The 23,235-nt window shown below is 44.6% G+C and overlaps 1 protein-coding gene across 1 annotated transcript in view; it reads right to left on the bottom strand.

Annotated features, from left to right (window-relative positions):
- The window catches only part of DNAH9 (dynein axonemal heavy chain 9), a 285,692-nt gene that overhangs the window by 164,905 nt on the left and 97,552 nt on the right, over window positions 1–23,235 (bottom strand). The window contains exons 27-31 of the mRNA XM_069603577.1: window positions 13,802–13,958; window positions 10,998–11,102; window positions 6,708–6,865; window positions 4,251–4,389; window positions 2,905–3,192 (exon numbers count right to left, since the gene is read on the bottom strand). Of these exons, the coding sequence (XP_069459678.1) occupies window positions 2,905–3,192; window positions 4,251–4,389; window positions 6,708–6,865; window positions 10,998–11,102; window positions 13,802–13,958 (847 nt within the window). The remainder of the gene's footprint in view (window positions 1–2,904; window positions 3,193–4,250; window positions 4,390–6,707; window positions 6,866–10,997; window positions 11,103–13,801; window positions 13,959–23,235) is intronic.

The raw sequence follows: 23,235 nt of genomic DNA, 5'->3' as shown, positions 1-23,235 counted from the left end.
CAAGTCATATTGACAAACTGCTACAATGTAAGGAGATAATTGAGATGTGGAGGAGAACTGAGATCCCCTGGAGGAGAAATGGCAGCCCACTCCAATACTCTTGCCTGGAGAATCCCATGGACAGAAGAGCCTGGTGGGCTACAGTCTATGGGGTTGCAAAGAGTCCGACATAACTGAGCACATGCACACGTGCAAGAAGGGCATAACTGCTATGGCTGATGTATTTACTAAATGCTGTGAAAAGAGATTGTTGTTGCTGTTCAGTAGCCGGGTCATGTCCGACTTTTCGCAACCCCAAGAACTGCAGCACGCCAGGCTTCCCTGTCCCTCACCATCTCCTGGAGCTTGCTCAAATTCATGTCCTTTGCATTGGTGACGCCATCCAACCAGCTCATCTTCTGCATCCCTCTTCTCCTCCTGCCTTCAATCTTTCCCAGCATCAGGATCTTTTCCAATGAGTTGGCTCTTCACATCAGGTGGCCTAAGTATTGGAGCTTCAGCTTCAGCATCAGTCTTCCCAATGAATATTCAGGGTTGATTTCCTTTAGGATTGACTGGTTGATCTCCTTGCTGTCCAAGGGACTGTCAAGAGTCTTCTCTAGCATCACAATTTGAAAGCATCAACCCATCCCTGGAAGACGGAATGGCAACCCACTACAGTATTCTTGCCATTAGAACCCCGTGAACATGAACACTATGGCAACAGATAGGAAGAAAGAGTAGATTTTATATAGATAAAGGGAATATGAAAGGCTTCACAGGGGATGGGGCATTCGAATTGGGGCTTCAAGGGTGGGTAGGAGTTTGCCAAGGAGATGAGCAGGAAGGATATTCCAGGCAGAGGAAACAGCACAAAGGCTTGTGGTGTGATAGAGCATGATGTGATTGACCAGATGGCTTGATGAGGCTGGCATCAAGGAGCTTCTTGAGGGACAGTGGCCATATGGGAGGCATCCTCACTCTTGTTGTAGTTTGCCTTCAGGCTCACCTTTCTACACTCTTGTATGCTTATTGGAATGAAAATGTGATCCTGTCACTGTCATCAGGTTGTCCCTTCAAAGGTTCTCCTAAGTTTTGGTGATGAAATCCCAAATCCTTTCACTGGTTTACAAGGCCCTGTTGCAATCTGGCTCAAATCAGCTTCTAATTTTGTCTGTCAGCCCTCAACACACACATACCAGGAAGATGATTGCTTTAAGCTCCTCAGTGATTCTCTTTCCCATTTATGTGCCTTATCTACTTTTGAGGTCCTTTTTCTTAGAGACCATGGAACTGCTGCCTTGATTGGGGTTAACTGCTTTCTAGATCTGCTGACAGCGATAATTCAAAGACTTCCCTTATTTGATTCTTGAATTTTTGAATCCCATGACACTTGTTTTTCATCCATGTTTTGTTGTAGTATGTTCTCAAATAGCTTAATCGGATAGGATGCCTATGAATATTAATAAAATCAGTAACTCCTTGAAAATATCTGATAATCTGGTACATAATGGAGTTTTGAGCTCGTTCCCCCTCAGAACTTTGAAGGAATGGTTTCTTTGTCTGGTACTATCTGATATTCTTGGTGAGAGGTTCTGATATCATCCTGAACTTCATTCCTTCGTGGGTCACCTGTACACCTCAATCCATCACCCAGCCACAAAACTTTCATTTTTTCCTCTTGACTCTTGACTTCTGAAATCCCATTACGATGTGTCTTAACGTTGCCCCCACCCCCGGCTGTGTTCACCTCTCTTCCTCATTCCCTGCCCTCCTTCACTACCTGCTCTGAGCCCAGAGCTGCTCTGAGGTTCTGCTTGGCAGACTGGCTGCCTTGTGGCTCCTGGTCCCCTGAAGCCCTTTCTACACCTGCAGTGCCCCTCTGCTCTGCTTGACCTGTCAGTCTTCTTCCATTCTCTCTCCATCTTTCCAGAAATTTACTGTTATATCTCCTTCCCAGTTTTCACACCTCCATGGGACTATTCCTTTTCTTTCCAAGTTAATATCACCACTTTTAAAAGACTGCAGGATGCCTTCTCAAACCAGAGCTTTTTGATGAAATAACACATTGCCGAGTTTTTAGGGCTTTGGGTACAATACTCTGTACATTTTGAGTGAAAGTGGTAGTCACACAGTCATGTCCAACTCTTTGCGACCCTGGAGCCCATGGACTGGAGCCCTGCAGGCCCTTTTGTCTATGGGATTCTCCAGGCAAGAATACTGGACTGGGTAGCTGCTCCCTTCTCCAGGGGTTCTTCCCGATCCACGGATCAAACCTGCGCCTCCTGCATTGCAGGCAGATTCTTTACCATCTGAGCCACCAGGGAAGCCTTCTTTGCCCTAAGTGTTATTTTTGCCGAACAGTTTTGCAGAAAGTAAGGTTTCTGAGATGCATCAATGTTATTACGGTGCAGAAGTAATTCACGGGAAAGGAACGCGATATAACAGAGCCTGTGTCTCATTCCTCTGTGAGAATGTGAACCCCCCGACAGTAGGGGCTCTGTCCTTCTCTTGCATTCCTATGACACATTCCACACTGTGGGTGTCCCTCTAAAAGCTGTTGCTGCTGTTTAGTTGCTCAGTCACGCCCGACTCTCTGAGATCCCATGGACTGTAGTCAGCCAGGTTCCTCTGTCCATGGGATTTCCTGGGCAAGAATGTTGGAGAGAGTTTCTATTTCCTCTTCCAGTGGATCTTCCTGACCCAGGGATCAAAACCACGTCTCTTGCATTGTAGGCAGATTCTTTACCCCTGAGCCACCAGGGAAGCCCCTATAAAGAGCTACTGAAGTGAACTGAGTTTTTGCAAAGTCGATGATTATCTGTACATTGAAAGCAGCCCTTTGGATTAAGGACAAAGTGTAACCCATTGTCAAAGAAGAGAATTAAGAGACAAATCTCAGAAGGGAGGAAAAACCCTATGTACCTTGAGCACAAAGTTGTCCTCAGCCTGGAGTTTCAGCTCCACCATCGCCTTCCTAACTAGGGCTTCGAAGTCGAGATCTCTCCTCCGAGGGACATCCAGGGCAGGAAACAGGTCCCCGATCAGGCCCAGGAATACTGGCATGTCGTCAGTCACGATCTTGGGGACGTTGAAATCTCGCAGCGAGCGCATCAGGACTTGGTCCTCGGGCCGGTCAGGGTCTCCTCGCTTCAGGGATCCGGCCACCACCAGCACAGACTTGATGGCCCTCAGGCCCCAGTCGTAGTGATCCTGGGGGAAGGGGGCTGCTGAGACCAGAGATGCTGGAACGCGGGACCCACGGGCTCAGGCTTGTGTCGGCAGAATTAGATATCCCATCACTACTAGGTCACTTGGGAGGTCAAGGTGGGGGCAAAAGAAAAGATCTATGACCTAGCAGGTAAAGATTCTGGGTTCCTAGTTCCTGGTCTGGCCTGGAAAGAAGCTACATTTAAGGGCCAGAAGCAAAGAGCACTGGGGTGCCATTTGATGTCTGACCCTCTCTCCCCAGTCTTCTTCCTAGATCTCATGCTCCTTCAGGCAGAGACCACTCCCTCCAAGGGCTGTCACTGGCCACTGCAATGTTTCTTATGGGGCGCTGGTAGTTACTAAGTATTGTATTAAAAAATGGACCACTGTGGCCAAATAGGTTTATTTCTTAAATGCTGGGCTAAGCCAAATTTTTTAGTTAATAATAAACATGTATCTTTATTATCTTAGCTAAGATAATAAACATGTATCTTTATTATAGAAGTTTCCTTGTTATGGTTTATTTATAGAAGTTATCTTTATTACAGAAGTCTGCAGAGCTTTGAATACGCTTATGGGCACAGTGACTATCTATTATGAAAAACTGAAAGTCACTCAGTCGTGTCCAACTCTTTGTGACCCCATGGACTGTATAGTCCATGGAATTCTCCCGGCCAGAACACTGGAGTGGGTAGCCTTTCCCTTCTTCAGGGGATCCTTCCCAACCCAGGGATCAAACCCAGGTCTCCTGTATTGCAGGCAGATTATTTACCACTTGAGCCACAAGGAAAGCCCAAGAATACTGGAGAGGGTAGCCTATCCCTTCTCCAGTGGATCTTCCTGACCCAGGAATTGAACCGGCGTCTCCTGCATTGCAGGCGGATTCTTTACCAACTGACCTATGAGGGAAGCCCATAGAGGGAAGTCTGATAAGCAGCTCAGACAGTAAAGAATCTATTATGAGAAGGTGCTATGTCTCCCTAATACCCCAGCTCCAGAACCCATCCAGAGCTGGGACAATCACACTTGAGTGGTCACCTGGTATAACCAGGGAGGGTTACCTGTTTAGAGAGAAGCTCTTTGCACAGCTGGTAAAGGGTGATGAACTTCCTGGCTAGTAACCGTGCCTCGATGAATCCTTCGGCCACCAGCATGATTTCACAGATCAACTCAAAGTCCGGGACAACCATTGCACAAGGCCTGTGAGAGGGAGACAGAGGGCTGACTGGGTGCTCAGCCACACCTGGACAGGAGCTTGTGAGACAAGAGACACTGGCTGAGATCATAGATGAAGGCATGTATGAGGGTGGGAACTGAGACCTTGGCAATGATTTCATTGAAGATTTTTAATGTTAAAATGAATTAATAAGGATAAAGGGAGTGGACTTGCACGCTCAAGGTGATGGATGATGTGATCAGATGGGGACAGAGTTGGCGCTACGACTCAAGTCTTGCAAGCTAAGTCTAGTGTGCCTTACACAAGGCGCAGATTAGTGAAGCCTGAGTAATTAGCAGATTACAGGTTAGTAATTAGCCCCAAATTATCACAGATTTGGGGCTACTGTTGAGGAACCAAGTCTCTCTAATCTCTCCAGTCCTCATCCTGAAACTTATCTCCTCTAAGTCCAGACCCTCAGAGATTATTCTACACTTATTTGCATACAAATGCCAAGAGCTGAAGTCAGTACCTGTTAACCCCACCTTGCCACAAAATGAGAAATAGTATACAGAAGGGAATTTTTATCTGTATATAAGAATTTACTGTGATTTTTCCTTCTAGTTCTAGTAACGTTTTATTTTATGGTTATTTAGTTTTTAAAGAATTTCTTTCCCTTGTATTTCTTTTCTTTCTTTTTTTTTTAAGTCTGTATTGGATTTGTTACAACATTGCTTCTGTTTTATGCTTTGGTTTTTTGGCCATGAGGCACATGGAATCTTAGCTCCCTGACCAGGGACTGAATCCCCACCTACTGCATTAGAAGGCGAAGTCTCAACCACTGGACTGCTAGAGAAGTCCCTGTGCTGTGCTGGGCTTAGTCACTTCAGTTGCGTCCGACTCTGCAACACTATGGACTGTGGCCAGTCAGGCTCCTCTGTCCATGAGGTTCTCTGGGCAAGAACACTGGAGTGGGTTGTCGTACCCCCTTCCAGGGAATCTTCCTGACTCAGGGATCAAACCCATGTTTCTTACATCTCCTGCATTGGTGGGGGTTCACCATTAATGCCACCTGGGAAGTCCAGAGAAGTCCTTACAACTACTTAATTTTAAAATTATTAGGTATGTAATCGGAGAAGGCAATGGCACCCCACTCCAGTACTCTTGCTTGGAAAATCCCATGGACAGAGGAGCCTGGTAGGCTGCAGTCCATGGGGTCGCTATAGGAGCTTAGGGTTGTTACGTGTCTTCAATTGCATTTCTTTATAAGGAAAGCTATGACAAACCTAGATGGCATATTAAAAAGGAGAGTCTTTACTTTGCTGAGAAGGGTCTGTATGGTCAAAGCTCTGGTTTTTTGGTAGTCACGTATGTATGTGAGAGTTGAACCATAAGGAAGAGTGATTGGTGAAGAATTGACACTTTTGAACTGTGGTGCAGGAAAACACTCTTGAGAGTCCCTTGGACTGCAAGGAGATCCAACCAGTCAATCCTAAAGGAAATCAGTCCTGAATATTCACTGGAAGGACTGATGCTAGAGCTGAAATTCCAATACTTTGGTATTTCTAACTCATTAGCAAAGACCCTGATGCTGGGAAAGACTGAAGGCAAAACGAGGCGAAGGCAGCAGAATATGAGATGGTTGGATGGCATCACTGACTCAATGGACATGGATTTGAGCAAACTCCAGGAGATAGTGGAGGACAGAGAAGCTGGGCATGCTGTGGTCCATGGGGTCGCAAAGAGCTGGACACGACTGAGCCACTGAACAGCAACCATGCCTCGTTTCCAGGAGTGTCACTTGGCACTACTGTTTGTGGAAAGCAACTTGTCAGTGTGTGTCGAGAGCCTTAAAAATGTTTCTCCCTGTTAACTCAGTGATTCCATTTCTGGGAACCTAGCCAAAGAAAATAATCATGCATACAAAAACTACTTATGCATATTTTACCATGATGCATAAATTTATTTTAAATGTCAGAAACAGTCTTAACGTTTAACTACAGGGGACTTGCTAACTACATTGTGGACCATGCACTTGATAGAATAACACACAGTCATGAAATGAGATTTCTTAAGAATATCTAACAGAAGAAGAAACTATTTATGATAGGATTATGATAAACTATGAAATTAAAAAACAATGCAAAACTGTGCATAAATCCTATGCCTGTAAAGAAGAGCAGAACACAATTCGGCAAAAAAATCATTTTACTGCTGGTGGCATTAAATGTGTTTTATAGAACCTACTTTTTAATATATGTTCTACATTTCTTCTAACATATATCTCATATGTTTTCAGTGGAAAGAATAAAGAAGCTTCTCTCTGGGGTCCTTGTATGCCCAGGGCAGAGTGAACGCTCACCTGAACAGAGCCTTGAGGTTTTCGGGCAGCTCTGTACGACCAGCGTAGCCTGGGTTCATGGTGATGAAGATGCCCACGGATGGGTTCAAGCTAATCTCCTCTCCAAGGAAGCTGAACCGCTGCTTCTTGTCTCGAATTGCATCTTGAATGCTTTTTACCTGGTGAACAAGTCATGGGAAAATGCCCCCTCTGTGTTCCAGGGGTCGGATGGTGGCTAAGGCTGGGACCCCAGGGTCACACTGAAGGACAGGCCTGAGGCCTGAGCTCTGGACCCTTTACTAATGGGCACTGGGTGCATGTCCAAAGGAAATCTGGCTGCCCCTAGCCCCATGCCCATGCCTATCATGTGGCATCTAAGAGGTTGGAGATGGACAGCTCTGAGCACTGGTTTCCTCCCCCCGTACTGACTGCTGTCCTAAGCACAGTTTTGGATTAAGTCGTGGGATCCCCACCAGGATCCTTTGAGGGGGGCTCTTTACTACCATCATCCTCTTTCTCTGTAAAGAACTGGATGCACCAAGAGGGGAGTAGTTTGCTGAGCCCTCCACAGCTGCTCAGTGCTGGTATCTGCATCAGAATCCAGGCCTGTGGATTCTGGAGCCTGGGCTCTCAGCTGCTACAAGATGGAAAGAAGGAACACCAGGACCTACTGCCTGGGCTTGCTCTAAGGAGTAAGTGAAATAAAGTCCACAAGGAGTTTAGCACACACACACAAATGCTCAAAAACAGCAACATGGAAACTGTTAACCTGTCCTCCATCACTGCAGTGTGGTCCTTATCTGGTCTTAACTCTCTCAGCTCCTCCCCCAACTACATTCTAGAACAGCCCTTTCCTGTAGAGGTGAGTCCAGCAGGGATGGGGTGTCTGGTGAGGAGAGGAAAGAGCCACAGTGGCAAAGGGAGGCTGGGCCAGATGCCCAGGGGCTAATCATGTCTTTCTAAAGAGATTAGAGTTTTTCTTAAATGTGGTCTGGAGCTGGAGGGGATTTAAGCTGAAGCTTGACCTGGTCAGATGTAGACTCTAGATCATTCTTAGAGCAGTGAAGCAGAGACAGAAATGAAACTCACCTATTTATTTCCACACCTGCTGCTTTGGGAAAGTGTGTGCAAAAATGATCAGCAGCAGAAGGAGGGAAGGCAAAAGGGGGTCCCTTGTCCAGCCAGGCCCTACGACATCTGCAGAACTGGGAAGTCGGGGCCAATGAAAGGTTCTGAATGAACCTCATGTGTATCAGCTATGCTCAGGAGTTTAGAACAGTCAAGGGTTCCGTGGAGGTTGGGCTGCAGGGATGTGTGTCTGAATATGTGTGCGAGAGAGAGAGACAGAGAGCAAAACAGCTGGAGTGTATATGAGAGAGAAGGAGAGGGGAAGAGCTGGACTATAAATAACAGAGACAGAGAGCTGGGCCATATACCAGAGGGAAAAGTAGAAGAAGAGAAACAGAGCTGATCACAAAGGGAAGCGAGAGAGAGAAAGAGGCTCAGAGTGAAATTAACTCGAGTGTGCATGAGACAGGAGAGAGGAACAGCTGGATCATAAACAAGACAGAGACAGAGGAGAGGTGCAGACAGAGTCAGAACTGGAACATTTATGAAAGAGACAGACAGACAGACAGCTGGACCAGAGAGACAGACACACAGACAGACGGAGACAGTCAGGAAGAGGGACTGGAGGCAGTGGACCATCCCCCACGGGTGAGGCTCTCAGTGTCCAGAAGGGCGGTTTTTGCCAGAACACCCAGCAGTTCCACAACTGGGATTCAGCTTCTTTCCCAAGTGAAGCTCTAATGACAGAATTGCTGAGCTCGCAGAAATTAGCTTGAGACTGAAACTTCTTCTCTGTGCACAGAATGTCCATGCATTCTGGCCGAGGTGGCCTCCAGAGCCCAGCGCGCTGGCCCAACAGCCCAGACTCTGCTGGTTCCCAGGGTGCTCACAGCACCACTCTGCCCTGGGGCCCCTCACTGCCCTCATCACCCAACGAGGAATGCGGGGTGAAACTATCACAACAACGTGAACCAGCTACACCCCAATACAAAATTAAAACATCAAAATCAAAAACCCTGCCTGGCTCACTCCATGCTTCTCTCTGCAGGGGCAGATGGAAGTCTGCTTTCTTTGGGAAGTGGAACCCACTCATCACATTTTACATTTTAAAAAATGTTTCTGTGTTTTTACTTTAGGCCTTAGGCTCCTCTATAAATGGTGTTACACGGGAGCTCCCCTAGCTCTGAGACACTAGCATTTATTTGTTCAGCGCATGAATTTTTGAAACACTGCTGTGCTGGGTTCTAGAGCCCCTGCTAGCTGCTCTGCTGTGTCTAACCGCTTCCAGCCACAGCCCACCACGCAGTCAGGGCTTGAATCTATTGAAAGGAGGGAGTATCAGGGACACCGGACCAGGGAACATGGAGGGGACCCAAGCTGGAGGCGCAGGGTAATGGCTGGCCCATATAACCCAAAGCCTAGGGAACTGATTGCTACAGTAGTGGCAAAATCCCAGAAAAAAAGGAAAGTAGTATGTTAAATGTTTAAAACATAACAGAGTAATTGTTCTTGGAATTGCTTTACCTCTCCCAGTTGGATACGTAATTCTGCTTAACCAATCTGACAGAGAAATGAAAATTTCCACCTACGAGGACACTGAGGCATGCTCACTTTTGCAGAAGTTACTGGGAAGAGGGACATGGACAAGCGAGGAGCGGAGAGGAGGAGAGGCAGGGAGGAGAGCAGAGGGCGGGGAAGCTGTCACAGCTGCTGCAGCTTCTGCACCAACATGCCAACCTGGATTGCAGCATGAACACAGTGCAATTTTCCCCTCTGGGGTCTATGATTTTAAACAGTAGCAGCTCAGCTTTTGCCCAGGTGGTTGTCAGACCACTTTCTTGAGAATGCGTCCTCAGATATATTCCTGGATGAGAATGTGAAAGCATCAGGGAATTCCAGGCTGAATTGATTTCATTTAACTCCAGAAGCAAAATTGATCTTGGAGACCTCATTACTGCCCTTGTGTTGGGCAGTTTCAAAATTAGGCAAGTTCAGTGTCTGTTATGCACTGGGGACAGTGGCTGCTGGGCACTGCCTCATCAGTTAGGATGCTAAGTTTGTTAAGACAGCCTGGACCTGGGCCAGCTGAGAAGGAGTGAAGGGTGTAGAGGAGACTGGCAAGACTAGGGAGTAGACCCTTCTTCCCTGTCCTGTGTGTTCCAACCTTCTACTTTTCTTCAACCCATTTCCTTCAGGATTCAAGTAATAGTGATAGTTAGCATCACCACCACCACCACCACCATCATCACCACCAGTATCATCATCATCACCATCACCACCACCATCATTATCACCATTATTGTCACCATCACCACAATCACCACCATCATCATCCGTCATCACCCTTATCATCATCGCCACCACCATCACCACCACCACCACCACCATCATCACTGTGACCACAACCACCATTATCACCACCACCACCACCACCACCACCACCACCACCACAGCCACCACCACCATCACCATCATATCAGAGACTGACATTTATTGCGTGCCTACTATGTGTAGGGCTTTAAGTTAACTCATTCAACAATTATTACAACCAGATCAAGTATGTACTATTATTAACCCCCTTTACAGATGTGGAATTTGAGATACTGACTTGTCCAAGGGCACATGGCTAGTAGGTGGCAGGACCAGAAGTGAACAGTGTGGTTTCAGAGCTGACACACATAACCACTTCTCCCCTGCCTTGTCTGGCTAACTCTACAAGACCCTGCTTCTTTCACAATCCCAGCTATATGTGGAACTTGGTCATTTAATCTCTGGAGCCCAAGATGAACTCTCTGCTGACTTTGGTCTATCTGTCTCTCACTGCTTCCCTTTTGTCCCCTGGCTCCTTGCAAGGACACATGGAGACAGCTTGTTGGTAACCTCTAGTACTAGGTGCTGCATTGGGACACCACGGGTGTGAGTATTCATGACAGACAGTTCTGTGCCTTTTCTAAGGAGTTGGGCTCGGCCATCCTGCTGAGCCTTTCCTCATCCCCAAGAATCAGGTGCATGGATGTTCTTTCTTCCCATTTTACAGAAGAGGAAATGGAGAATCAAGGCCAGTAAATGGATTCCCCTTGGTAGGGCCCCGTGGATACCCTGTGCTGCACCCATGCCTGATTTAGGCAGATGGAGGAAATCCAACAGGGGGGAGGTGAGGAGGGGGTGAAATCAAGAGGGTGCAGAAGGCCTCGGTGCTTGGCATGAAGACCACGTGCTCCCACCAACTTCTGTCCCCAGTACCTGCACCGCCACCACTGACAAGACCTCCACAGAGATTCGATTAAACTCATCAAAACAGCCCCAGGCACCAGTCTGAGCAAGGCCCTTGTAGATGTTGCCGCAAGACTGCAAAGAGATGTACAGAGATTAAATTACCATCCATGCTAGGCTTACCACTACATGTCTAAGTATTGATAATTTTCTATCCCCTTTATTATAGAACTCCTGATTCCTTAAAGACCAGTGGTTAGAAACTGGTCAATCCTAAAGGAAATCAATCCTGAATATTCATTGGAAGGACTGATGTTGAAGCTGAAGCTCCAATACTTTGGCCATCTGATGGGAAGAGCCAACTCATTGGAAAAGACTCTGATGCTGGGAAAGATTGGAGGAAGGAGGAGAAGGGGACAACAGAGGATGAGATGGTTGGATGGCATCATTGACTCGATGCACATGAGTTTGAGCAAACTCCAGGAGATGGTGAAGGACGGGGAAGCCTGGAGTGCTGCAGTCCGTGGAGTCACAAAGAGTTGGACATGACTCAGCAACTGAACAACAACAACTATTGCATACATCTAATCTATATATCTCTCTGCATGCATGCTAAGTCGCTTCAGTTATGTCCAACTCTTTGCGACCCCATGGACTATAGCCTGCCAGGCTTCTCTGTCCATGGGATTCTCCAAGCAAGGATACTGGAGTGTGTTGCCATGACCTCCTCCAGGGATCTTCCCCACCCAGGGATGGAAGCCATGTCTGTTACATCTCTGCATTGGCAGGCAGGTTCTTTACCACTAGTACCAGCTGGGAAGCATCAATCTCTCTATCATTTATTTATTTATTGATCAAACAATCATCTATCTCTCCATCTCCATTTATTCATCTGCCCATCACTCCATTCCTCTATCTGAGTAGCTGAACAAGAAAGGGAAGAGGAGGTTTGACACTACTTAGTGAGGCTGCTTGGTTACAAAGGATGTCTGGTGTCCAGGAAGTGGTCACCTTACCTTTGCTGTGTACCACTACAGCTATACTTACTGTTCTTGCTCTGATCTGTGTCTAGACTAGACACACACAGCTGAATTTTCACATGGTTCAAACAAATTGAGAGCAGACTCATCCTCTCATCCTGTACTCTTAGAGGAATTGGTGGGGTCAGGGTTCAGTAATCAAGTTTTGAAAGGACTGAGTGAAATGACTGTAGTGACCTCTGACCATGGAGCCAACTCATCTCTTCCTGTTCCCTGTGTTAGGTGTGACTTTAAGAAATATGCCTTTTCAAAAAAAAAAAAAAAAAAGAAAAAGAAATATGCCTTTTCTTCTTCAGTCAATATCCAAGGTCTTCCATATGTAAATAAGTGTGTCCTCCAGAATGTTCCTCTTGGGAGAGTATGTTTATCTCAGAAATGCTGCCATTGCTTAACTTGAGAAGAATCTAGAAAGTTTATTCCTAAAGCTTAGCTTGTTTCTTTAAAGGGAGAGAAATATTTCTTCTTCTAGCCTGGCTTAAAGAGAAACATTATCTTTATGTGTTCATCAATAAAAACAACCATATTAAAATTTAGTGCATAGACTATGGGAGCACAGCTATTTTGGGCCTGAATCCTCATTTTGTCTGCTTTCTATGAGAAAATACGGTGCTACAGGATTCTGCAACTCTGTGCAGCAAAATTTTATATACAAGAGAAATGATTAAAGTTGCAGCAGATCAATCTCATTTAAAGAGTTCTGTATGGGGTAACTGCAAGTGCTATCTTGCAGTCTCTAAAACTATTTTAAAATTGAATTTATTTTGCAATCAATATATCACATCACTTATATCTATAAATATTTGATCTATTTAATGTAATTATTTTCTTTTTCCACCCTAAATTTATTTAAATGCCATCCTATTTTCAAAAGGGACTTATGACAGTCTATAAAACTACATACAATAAAAAAAGAGACAGTGAGATAATCTATTATTATGCTTTAATAACAAAGAATCTATATAAGGTCTAGCTGTGAGCAGAATGTTGCTAAGAGGTGACCTAATGGCAGTCTTGTTTCCCTTGCCTTTCTTTACGACACAGCGCCTGGAATATGTTTGATATTAAAATAATGTAAAAATGAAGAGTGCCTGAATGAAGAATATTAGCCTTGCACTTGTCTTTTTTGTATCTCTTGCTAAGAACAGAGGTTACTGTGACTTCCCTGGTGGTCCAGGGGTTAAGATTCTGCTTTCCAATGCAGGGACAGGAGTTCCATCTCTAGTCAGGGAACTAAGATCCCACATGCTGCATGCAACCACAGCAAGAAAAACCTATGTGCTGCAACTAAGACCCAGTGCAGCCAAAAGTTAAAAAAAAAAAAGAACAGAGGTTACTCTACTCTGTCTTCAGAAGCCAAATCTGCCCCTGTAGAGTATTGTGCCCTCGAGGAATTCTAGAAAAACGCCCACTTTTACAGAAGAGCACATCTATGGCTTTTCTGTGAAGACTTTCGTATCAGCCACTTATGAGCCTTTCTGTGGTTCTGGGTCAAGCAGTGAATTTAGGCCTTTGGAAATATGTTTAGTTCCCTCATTTTACAAATGATGGAAGGAAGGTCCCAGAGGGGAAGTCACCCATCTGTGGCTGCAGAGCTCATTAGTAGAAGTGGATTCCATGGTGGTGAGGTTTAACAGGAGGTGACTCAGCTCCTGGGGCCAAGGGTCCCCAGGTCTCTTGTGAAGAAGCAGAGACCTCCTGATCTGGGTCTCTGAGCTTGGCCAGAGCGGCGTGGATAAAGCTGATCAATGGTTTGGGCCACCACCTAGCCCTAGCCCCCCAAGTCTGGGCCTGTACCTTGTAATCCATCTGCTCAGAGCAATTAAACACGTAGACCATGACACCCAGCGCCCGGCCCAGGTCCTTGGTGGTCTCTGTCTTGCCTGTGCCTGCAGGTCCTGCTGGAGCCCCGCTCATGGTGAGGTGCAGAGCCTGGGTGAGGGTGATGTAACACCTGCAGACACAGACAGGCGGAGGAGGTGGTCCTAGTGAGACAGGACTGAGCTTCAAGGCCACAAGAGGCTTGACGCAGCTTCGGTAAAGGAAAGCCCAGACTCCACCAGTCTGCTCCCCTCTGTGCTGTGGGAGGAGCTTTCTAAATGGCACCTTCCTGACTGTCTTGACCTTGCCCTCACTTATTTCTTTAGCTCACTTCTCACCGTCCTCCCCACTGCCCCAGCCCAAGTACTCTTAAGTTCATTTGTGAAGAGGTATTCTCACTTGCTCAGCACTGTGGTCTGAATGTTAGTGTCTCTGCTAAATCCATATGTTGAAACCGTATCTTAACCCCCTAAAGATTGTGGTATTAGGAGGCAGGGTTTTTAGGAGATGATTAGGTCATGTAGGTGGAGTCCTCATGAATGGACTTCATGCCTTATTAAAGGGATCCCGAACAATCCTTTGTCCCTTCTACCGTGTACACACAAGTCCCTGTGTCCCTGTCCTTTAAGATAAATGGCTTTTGCTTTAGTCTCCCAAGTCTCCCCCTAAGCCTCAAAGAGCTGACTCAAGAGTTAATGACAAGGGACTTCCCTGGTGGTCCAGTGGCTAAGACTCCGTGCTCCCAAAGCAGGGCGCCCGAGTTCCATCCCTGGTCAGGGAACTAGATCCCACATGCTGCAATTGAGAGTTCAAATGCCCAAACCAAAAGATCCTGCAAAGACTTACGCAGGAATGTTCAAAGCAGCAATATTTATAACAATAAGAAACTGGGAACAACTCAGGTGTCCATCAACCATGAGTGAATGAACAAAATGCAATATATCTGTGTAATGGAATGCTATTTAACAAAGTAGTGGAATTAAGCACTGACACATACAACATGGATGAACCTTAAAAACATTAAAATGAAGGAAGTCAGATGCAAAAGATCCCATACTATTCCACTTATGAAATGTCTAGAAGACGCAGAGAGAGCACATCAGGAGCTGCCTAGGGAGGGTGATGCAAGTGAGGCCTGACTGCAAACAGGGTGACAGCAATATTCTAGAGCTAAATTGTGATCGCGGCTGCACAAGTCTAATGTACTAGAAATCATTGATTTGTACACTTGTAATGGGTGAACTTTAAGACATGTAAATTGTATCTCAGCTTTTAAAACTGTGGTATTGGCCTTTTTAATACCTAGAAAATCAATACAGAGGCTCTCAACCTGCAGTCTAGATTGGTGGGGAGGCGGGGTGCTGTCTGAGGAAAAAGGTGTCTCTGAAATGAACTCTTTGGTTTTGAATCTGATGCTAGAGTTGACCAGAATCTCTAACTTAACACTTCTCTCACCAGATGGTGACTGCACCTCCACTGCCACCAAAATTGCTTTGAAAAGATTTGGAGTTCCTGAATTCTCCTTTAATTCGGTGTGAAATTTCCATAGCTACTTCAGCCTTTGACAAAGAAACCCAGGAAGGCAGTTTGCCCGGGTGGGGAGAATATGCAGAATTGCTGTTCTGCCTGGAGTTCTCCTGTGTAATGGGGTGAGGTGGGGATGGGCTGGCTGACTTTAACCCCTGGGGAGCTGGGCTCATGCAACTGCACCACGTTGTTGTTCTGTTGTTTAGTCACCAAGTCACATCCAACTCTGCGAACTCATGGACTGTGGCCCTCCAGGCTCCTCTGTCCATGGGATTCCCCAGGCAAGAATACAGGAGTGAGTTGTCATTTCTTTCTCCAGAGGATCTTCCCGACCCAGGAGTTGAGCTCATGTCTTCAGCACTGCAGATTTTTTTACCACTGAGGCATGGGGGAAGCCCTTCAGCTGCTGATCTGGGAGGTGGGCCAGAAGGTGAGGGGAGTCAGAAAGCGAAAGTGTTCATTTCTGAGTCATGTCCGACCCTTTGTGACCCCATGGACTGTGGTCCTCCAGGCTCCTCTGTCCACGGGATTATCCAGGCAAGAGTATTGGAGTGGGTTGCCATGCTCTCCCCTCCAGGGTATCTTCCCAACCCAGGGGTCCAACCCAAGTCTCCTGCACTGCAAGCAGATTCTTTACTGACTGAGCCACGTGGGAAGACAAATCAGGGTTAAGGTGAAAAGCTAGGTCCCACCTCACCTTCCTCAGTCACTGTGATCACTTGGCAATGCTTCTCTCCAACACTGATAGCTACATCTTCAGAGTTCTATGTGCAGCTTTAACCAAACCTGTGCTCTTAGGCTGAGCTCTGTCTCCACACTGGACCCAAGGCCTTCCATCTCTGCTAGTCTCAGGCTTCTTCCAGACCTTTGAAGGCCTGCTATAGCCTTGAGTATCCCCAGGATGAAAGGCAACTGCCTGGACAGGGGAATCCTGGCCCCCAGCCAACTCTCCCAACCTTTTATATATATAATTGCCCATAATAACAGGAACTCTGGAGCTGGAAGGAATTTCTGAGATCAACTAATCCAATCCCCTTATATCACAGATGGATAGATTGAGATTTGTGGGTTTCCCAGATGGCTCAGTGGTAAAGAATCCATCTACCAATGCAGGAAACACAGGAGACATGGGTTTGATCCCTGGGTTGGGAAGAGTCCCCCAGAGGAGGAGATGACAACCCACTCCAGTATTGTTGCCTGGAGAATCCCATGGACAGAGGAGCCTGGTGGGCTGCAGTCTGTGGGGTCACAAAGAGTTGGACATGACTGAGCAGGCATGCACAATGCAAAAAGACTGAGGTTAAGGGAGGGAAGCTGGGCTGTCTAAGGAGTTCTAGTAACCAAGGCAGGGACAGTGGGCCTTTAGCTTGGGCCATGAGGAAACACAAAGAAAGGAAAGAGCATTCCTCTCCTCTGTGTGTGTTGGGGAGGGGTGGGCGGCACTGGCATTATGTTGGGCCAGCAGGATGTCCTGTTCTTTGGGACACACACTCCTCCTCCAAGATTCTGTCTGTGGTCTCGTTAGACTGTCCATCTCTTTAAATGTCTAAGTCGCTGCTTCAATCTGCTCCTGTTTCCTACTGAGAGGGCAGATCACGCTGTTGTGGTTTGAGGCAAGGACTCAGGAGTCAGACATACTAACTTTAAAGCTTGCCTCTACTACAAAGCCTTTGTGAAATCCGCACAGGTTAATAAACTTTGGTGCCTTTGAAAAAATGTGTCATTGGGGGTCTATCACACAGGATTTTCTTTGCACAAAGGAATTTAGATAGATCTGCTGCCTCATAAACAACTGCAGAGACTTCCCTGGTGGTCCGGTAGATTAAGACTTTGCCTTTCAAAGCAAGAGGGCATGAGTTTACTCCCTAGTCAGGGAGTTGAGATCCTACATGTTTCTTGGCCAAAACACCAAAACATAAGAAAACTGGAAGTGATACTGTAAGAAATTGAGTAAAGACTTTAAAAATGGTCCACATTTGAAAAAAAAAAAAACTTTAAAATAAACAAAAATAAAACAACTGCAATTATGAAAATGGCAAGGGATCACTGACTGGTGACCCCAACATGAATATGCATTAATTTAGTTTGCTTGCTTATCTGGAAGACAGATTTTTAATGTTAAAAGAGATCTCAGAGGCTTGGCCATGCCATACTGCCTCCCATTAAACCTGTCAAATACTGTCATGTAGCCTTGTCTTCCAGTAAGACATGGTTTATTATTTTAGAAGCTGGCCCCTTCCACCGTGGGTTGATTCTAATTGTTTGAAAGGCCTTCCTAGTATTGAGCTAAAGTCGGTTTTATTCTCTTCGGGCAAGTGATGTCTACCGGCTTTGTTTTTATCTGATCCACCAGGCTTTTGTGAGGACAAGATGAGACAAGAGATAAGACAGTGCCTTGGAAAGTAGAAAGCTGATCCACTTTTATTATTATTATCTGTTAAGATAATAAATACAGGAAATGTAGCTTTCCCTTTTCTTTTTTTTGATACAGTCATTCAAATGGCAGATCAAAGAAAATATCAAAGGTGCTGTATCTTGAGTTCAGCTATGAATAGACTTGAGGCTATTCTAGCCATGTGGTTTGGCTAATCTTAGAGTTGGTGAAATCACAGCTGATTTTATTCATTTCCTATTGCTATACACACACACAAAGAGGTTTTTAAAAAACACCCATTTATAATCTCATTTCTATACATAGGAATCCAGGTGGCTCCTCTACTGATGGTCTCACAGGGTCAAAATCAAGGAACCAGTGGACTGGACTCTTATCTGGACCCTCTTGGGGAAGAACCTGCTTCCAGTCTCATTTGAATTCTTGGCCGAATTAAGCTTTACCAGTTGTAGGACTGAGGTCCTTGGTGGAATGTTTTAAAGAATTTTTAATGCAAGGCAGTAGATGGGCAGAATAGGAGATAAATTTACAAAGACCAACTGAATTTTGATGAGATTCTGTTTGTCAGGTTCTTCTTTTATGGACTATACTTTTGGTGTCATAACTGAGACATCTTTGCTTAATTTCATTCATCAAAATTAACAACATTTGCACTTCAAAAGATGCCATGAAGAAAATGAAAAGATAAGCAACAGGCTGGGATAAAATACTTGCAAACACATGTGCAATATATCCAGAATATACAAAGAAGCCTGAGAACTCAGTAAGAGTACAAACAGCTCAATCAAACAACAGACAAAAGGTATGAACAGAAATTACGCCAAAGAATATATACAAATGGCCAATGAGCACATGAAAACATGCTCGATATCATTATTACAGAAATACAAATTAAAACTCAAATGAGATCCTACTTTACATCCACTAGAATGGCTACAATAATAAGACAGAATAATAAATGTTGTCAAGGATGTGGAGAAATGGGAAGCCTCACACATTGCTGGTGGGGATATAAGACAATCAAGTTACTTCAGAAAATAATTTATCAAAAAGTTAAACATAAAACTGCCATGCCACCCAATAACTCCTCTCCTAGGTATTAACCCAAGAGAAATTAAAACATGTCCATGCCAAAACCTGCATGTAAATGTTCACAGAAACATTGTTTGTAATGGCCCCAAACTAAAAATTACCTAAGATAACTGGATAGGCAAAATATGTCATTATCTGTAAAATGGATTATTGTTCAGAGATAATAAGCAACAAATTACTGACACATATTTTACAAGGAAAAAACCCCAAACATCACATAAAATGAAACAAGCCAGACACAAGAGACCACATGCTGTAAGATTCCATTTATAAGAAATGTACAAAATAGGCAAATTTATATAGAGAGAAATAGATTAGTGACTGCACAGGACTGGAGGTGGGAATAAGGATTAACTATAAATGGCCATGAGGGATCTTACTGAGGAGCATAAAACTGCTGCAACTGATTTATGGTGATGTTTACACTACTTGATAAAGTTACTAACAATCATTGAATTATACACTTGGATGGGTAACATTTTTGACATAAAATAAAGCTCAATAAGTTGTTTTAAATATATATATTTCATTATATATATATATAATAAAAAACCTTATATAGGAATAAAAAATTAAAAACTCCCTATAGAGGTAATGATAAGAAACACTCAAATCTATATGAAGATATTTATAAACTTTTCTAAGAAACGTAGCTGAAGGTGTTGCAGGAAGGGGGACCCCTGCCAGGGCCCGAAACTGGGCTCTTGTCTAACACTCGGAAATGAACTGTCTGAGGAGACACATGCGCTGACAAAGCAAGAGATTTTATTGGGAAAGGGTGCCTGGGCAGAGAGCAGTAGGGTAAGGGAACCCAGGAGGACTGCTCTGCCACAACTCACAATCTTGGGTTTTATGGTGATGGGATCAGTTTCCGGGTTGTCCTTAGCCAATCATTCTGACTCAGAGTCCTTCCTGGTGGTGCACTCCTTGTTCAGCCAAGATGGAGGCCAGTCAGAAGGATTCTGGGAGGTGGTCAGACATGGAGTGTCTCTTTTTCACCTTTCCCGAACTCTTTCGGTTGGTGGTAGCTTATTAGTTCTGTGTTCCTTATCAGGACTTCCTGTCATAAAACAACTCATGCAAATGGTTACTATGGTGCCTGGCCAGGATGGGCGGTTTCAGCCAGTGTGCTTCCCCTAACAAAGGTATGAACAAAGAGAAATAGATCATATGTTAAAAAGATGTGAGGCCATTTTTTCAAAATTAATTTGAAGGTTTTAAGGTTCACCAATTAAAACCCTGATCATTTATATTTTGGGACTTGACAAAATGATTAAAGCTCATTTGAAAGAACAAAGGGAGAGCTTAAAAAAAAAAGGAAAATGCAAATAGATGATACCTTGCTATAAAAATACTAGAACTCACAATAAAGCTGCAGTCCTTAAAGAGTACAGCATATAGATGGATTAGCATAATGAAACAGGGTAAGAATAGATAGGCTGAGGCAACTTGATAGACTCAAAACTTTGACTAGGGGGATGGTTATAAGCATCTTTCCCCACTCAGGACAGTGTCTTTTCATTTTGCTGATGGTTTCCTTCATGGTGTAAAGGCTTTTAAAAAAATGAAATTCTGCCATTTGCAACAGCATGGATGGCACTGGAGGGTATAATGCTGGGTGAAATTAAGTCAAACAGAGAAAGACAAATACTGTACGTTTTCACTTATATGTAGAATCCAAAACCATAAAGTGAATGAATATAACAAAGCAGACAGATACACACAACAAACCAGTAGATGTCAGTGGGAAGAGGGTTGGAGAGAGGAATGATACAGTGGAAGGGGATTAAGACTTGTCTCTCTGGTATGTACAAAATAGATAAGATGCAAGGATGCGATGTGCAGCAAAGGAAATAGAAGCAATACTGCATAACAACTTTTTAAAAATGCGTTTATTTATCTGGGCTTCCCTGGTGGCTCAGATGGTAAAGAATCCGCCTGCAATGCGGGACTAAGCACAGTGCGTTTATTTATTTACTTTATAGGAGTCTAATTGCTTTACAATGTTGTGTTAGTTTCTGCTGTACAACAAAATGAATCAGCTATATGTGTATATATATCCCCTCTCTCTTAAGCCTCCCTCCCACCCCACCCCCAATATTTTACAATAACTTTAAATGGAGTATCATCTATAAAAACACTGAATCACTATGCTGTATACCCAAAAGTAATAGTACATTGTAAATCAACTATGTTTCAATAAAAACTTGAAAACAGAGGGTATCATTTTGCTACGGTGTGTGTGCTCAGTCACGTCTGACTCTTTGCAACCCCACGGGCTGTAGCCTGCCAGGCTCTTCTGTCCATGAAATTTTCCAGGCAAGAATATTGGAGTGGGTTGCCGTTTCCTTCTCCAGGGGTTCTTCCTGACCCAGGGATGGAAACTGTGTCTCTTGCTTCTCCTGCATTGGCAGATGGATTCTTTACCACTAGTGCAATCTGGGAAGACCATGACTTTGGTAATTGTGGCCTATTCAGAAAATCACCCTCAGACTCTTGCATCAATTATATCTCGCCCACTTGCCTTAGTGCCTAAGAAATTAAGAGGTTCTGCAAATGGATAAGCAGTTGACTAAGACAATCCTTCCAGTAGGGGGCTGTGTGTGAAGGTGAGGGAAGGGGAGTGAAGCGGGAGGAGATCCTCCAAAGATGAAGAGACAACCTAGGAGAACAGCTTTTGTTCAGCATGAAAAAGGATCTCCATTTAGCCCTTCAACTTAGCATTGTGTTCAAGTCCTGGGACAGCGGCTGAGCCATTGTATCTACTTATACATTCTGGCCCCATCCAGGCAGTGGGACCTTCCGAAGAAACAGGCATAATCAGTCGGACGTACAGTAATGTGGTTGTGCCTTTAATGAATGTGCAGAGGCTGTGCGGATCAATTGTCCATTTGATTAATTCCTCTGGCAGGAGAGAATTAAATGTACTTAAGCGGTACACTAGCAAAAACTCAATGCTCTTTAAAATGAGATTTTCTGGGTGGAGGCCAATTTGTTTTTTCTGGCCAAGACATTTCTTGAGATAATAATAGAAGTCAGTGAGAAAATGGAATTTGCCGTATAAGTATCCACACTAGAAGAGCATCTTACGCGCAGAACAAGGTCAAGCTCTGTACAGTATTCACCGTTTTTTGCAGCAAATCTTCCTTTTAAGTTCCTATTTGCATTCTTTCATAGGAGAGGGAATAATGCGTATTTTGAAAATAATTCATTGTCCAAACTTTATGCCGTTCCTCTAGGAGGCATTCAGCATTAGAGTACTAAAGATCTCTAACTCCAAAAGAAGCAATCATTGCCTTCAACTCTTGGGCAGGTGTGAAGACCCAGGGAAAAGGAAAGTCGTGTACTTTTTATTGCTTGGAATAATGTCTGATGTGCCAGGGGAGAGGAAGGAAATACTCTGAATGGTAAGGGAAGCTGAATGCGTCAACCCAGGTCTCAGAAATCATTTCACTGCTTTTACACAAGGAATATTTCTCAAATGCCTGTTATTTGCTGGACATGATGTTGAGTCCTGAGGCACCATGAAGCAGTGAGCCAATCAAAGTCAATGCTTTTGTGGAACATATAGTCCAAAGTGAGAGACAGACATTAATCAAGTTGCTCAAACATATAATAGCTTCATTTCTCTGCTCTGAGTGATATAAATTCCCAAACTATTAGCTCATAGTCCAAGGCAGGCAAAAAAAAAAAAAAAAAAAAAACCCTCACTGTCAGAGAGAATACCCTTCTGGATGCCCTTCCTGTTTAGAACAGGTATCTTGCTGAGAATCACCACAAAGGCAAAGACATGTGAGAGGGTCGCCTGTGAATGAAACTCCAGGTGGAAAAGCTTTTCCCGGTACCCATAGCGAATGAGCCCCTCCAACTGATCGTGACCCAGTGAAGCCCTAGTAAAACCCCTGAGACACCTGAACCCTCAGAGTTGCTGCTGTCTTTACTGTTCCAGCTGCAGAGAAATCTGTTGATGCTGTCTGCCTTCTGTCCTCAGCTGGGGCAGGGAGCAGGGTGGGTGCCCAGATGAGAGCAGGAGAGAGCATAGGGCCTGCTTCTGCTTTGGGAACCAAGGCATAGACGGAGTGCCATGTGGACCCCTCGTTTGAGTCAATCCCCTCTTCCCAATTCTGTCATTCTTAAGACCTGGGTTTTCAACCATGAACTATTGTTCATTCACTGAGAGAGAGTAATTCAACATCTACTAGGTATTGGTGAAAATAGCAACAGATGAGACAGACAAAGATCTTTGAGAGGAAAAAGTTTACATTCCAAAGGGGACTATTGCCAAGAAGCCAGAAGGCAAGTTCATTTCAGAATGTGGGAGATGTTGAAAAGTGAAAGAGAAAGTCACTCAGTAGGGTCTGACTCTTTGTGACTCCATGGACTATATAGTTCATGGAAT

Source organism: Ovis canadensis, chromosome 11, assembly GCF_042477335.2.
Source record: "Ovis canadensis isolate MfBH-ARS-UI-01 breed Bighorn chromosome 11, ARS-UI_OviCan_v2, whole genome shotgun sequence".
NCBI classification, from domain to species: domain Eukaryota; kingdom Metazoa; phylum Chordata; class Mammalia; order Artiodactyla; family Bovidae; genus Ovis; species Ovis canadensis.
The sequence above is the reverse complement of the archived record's forward strand: the minus strand, read 5'-3'. Positions and strand labels throughout refer to the sequence as shown.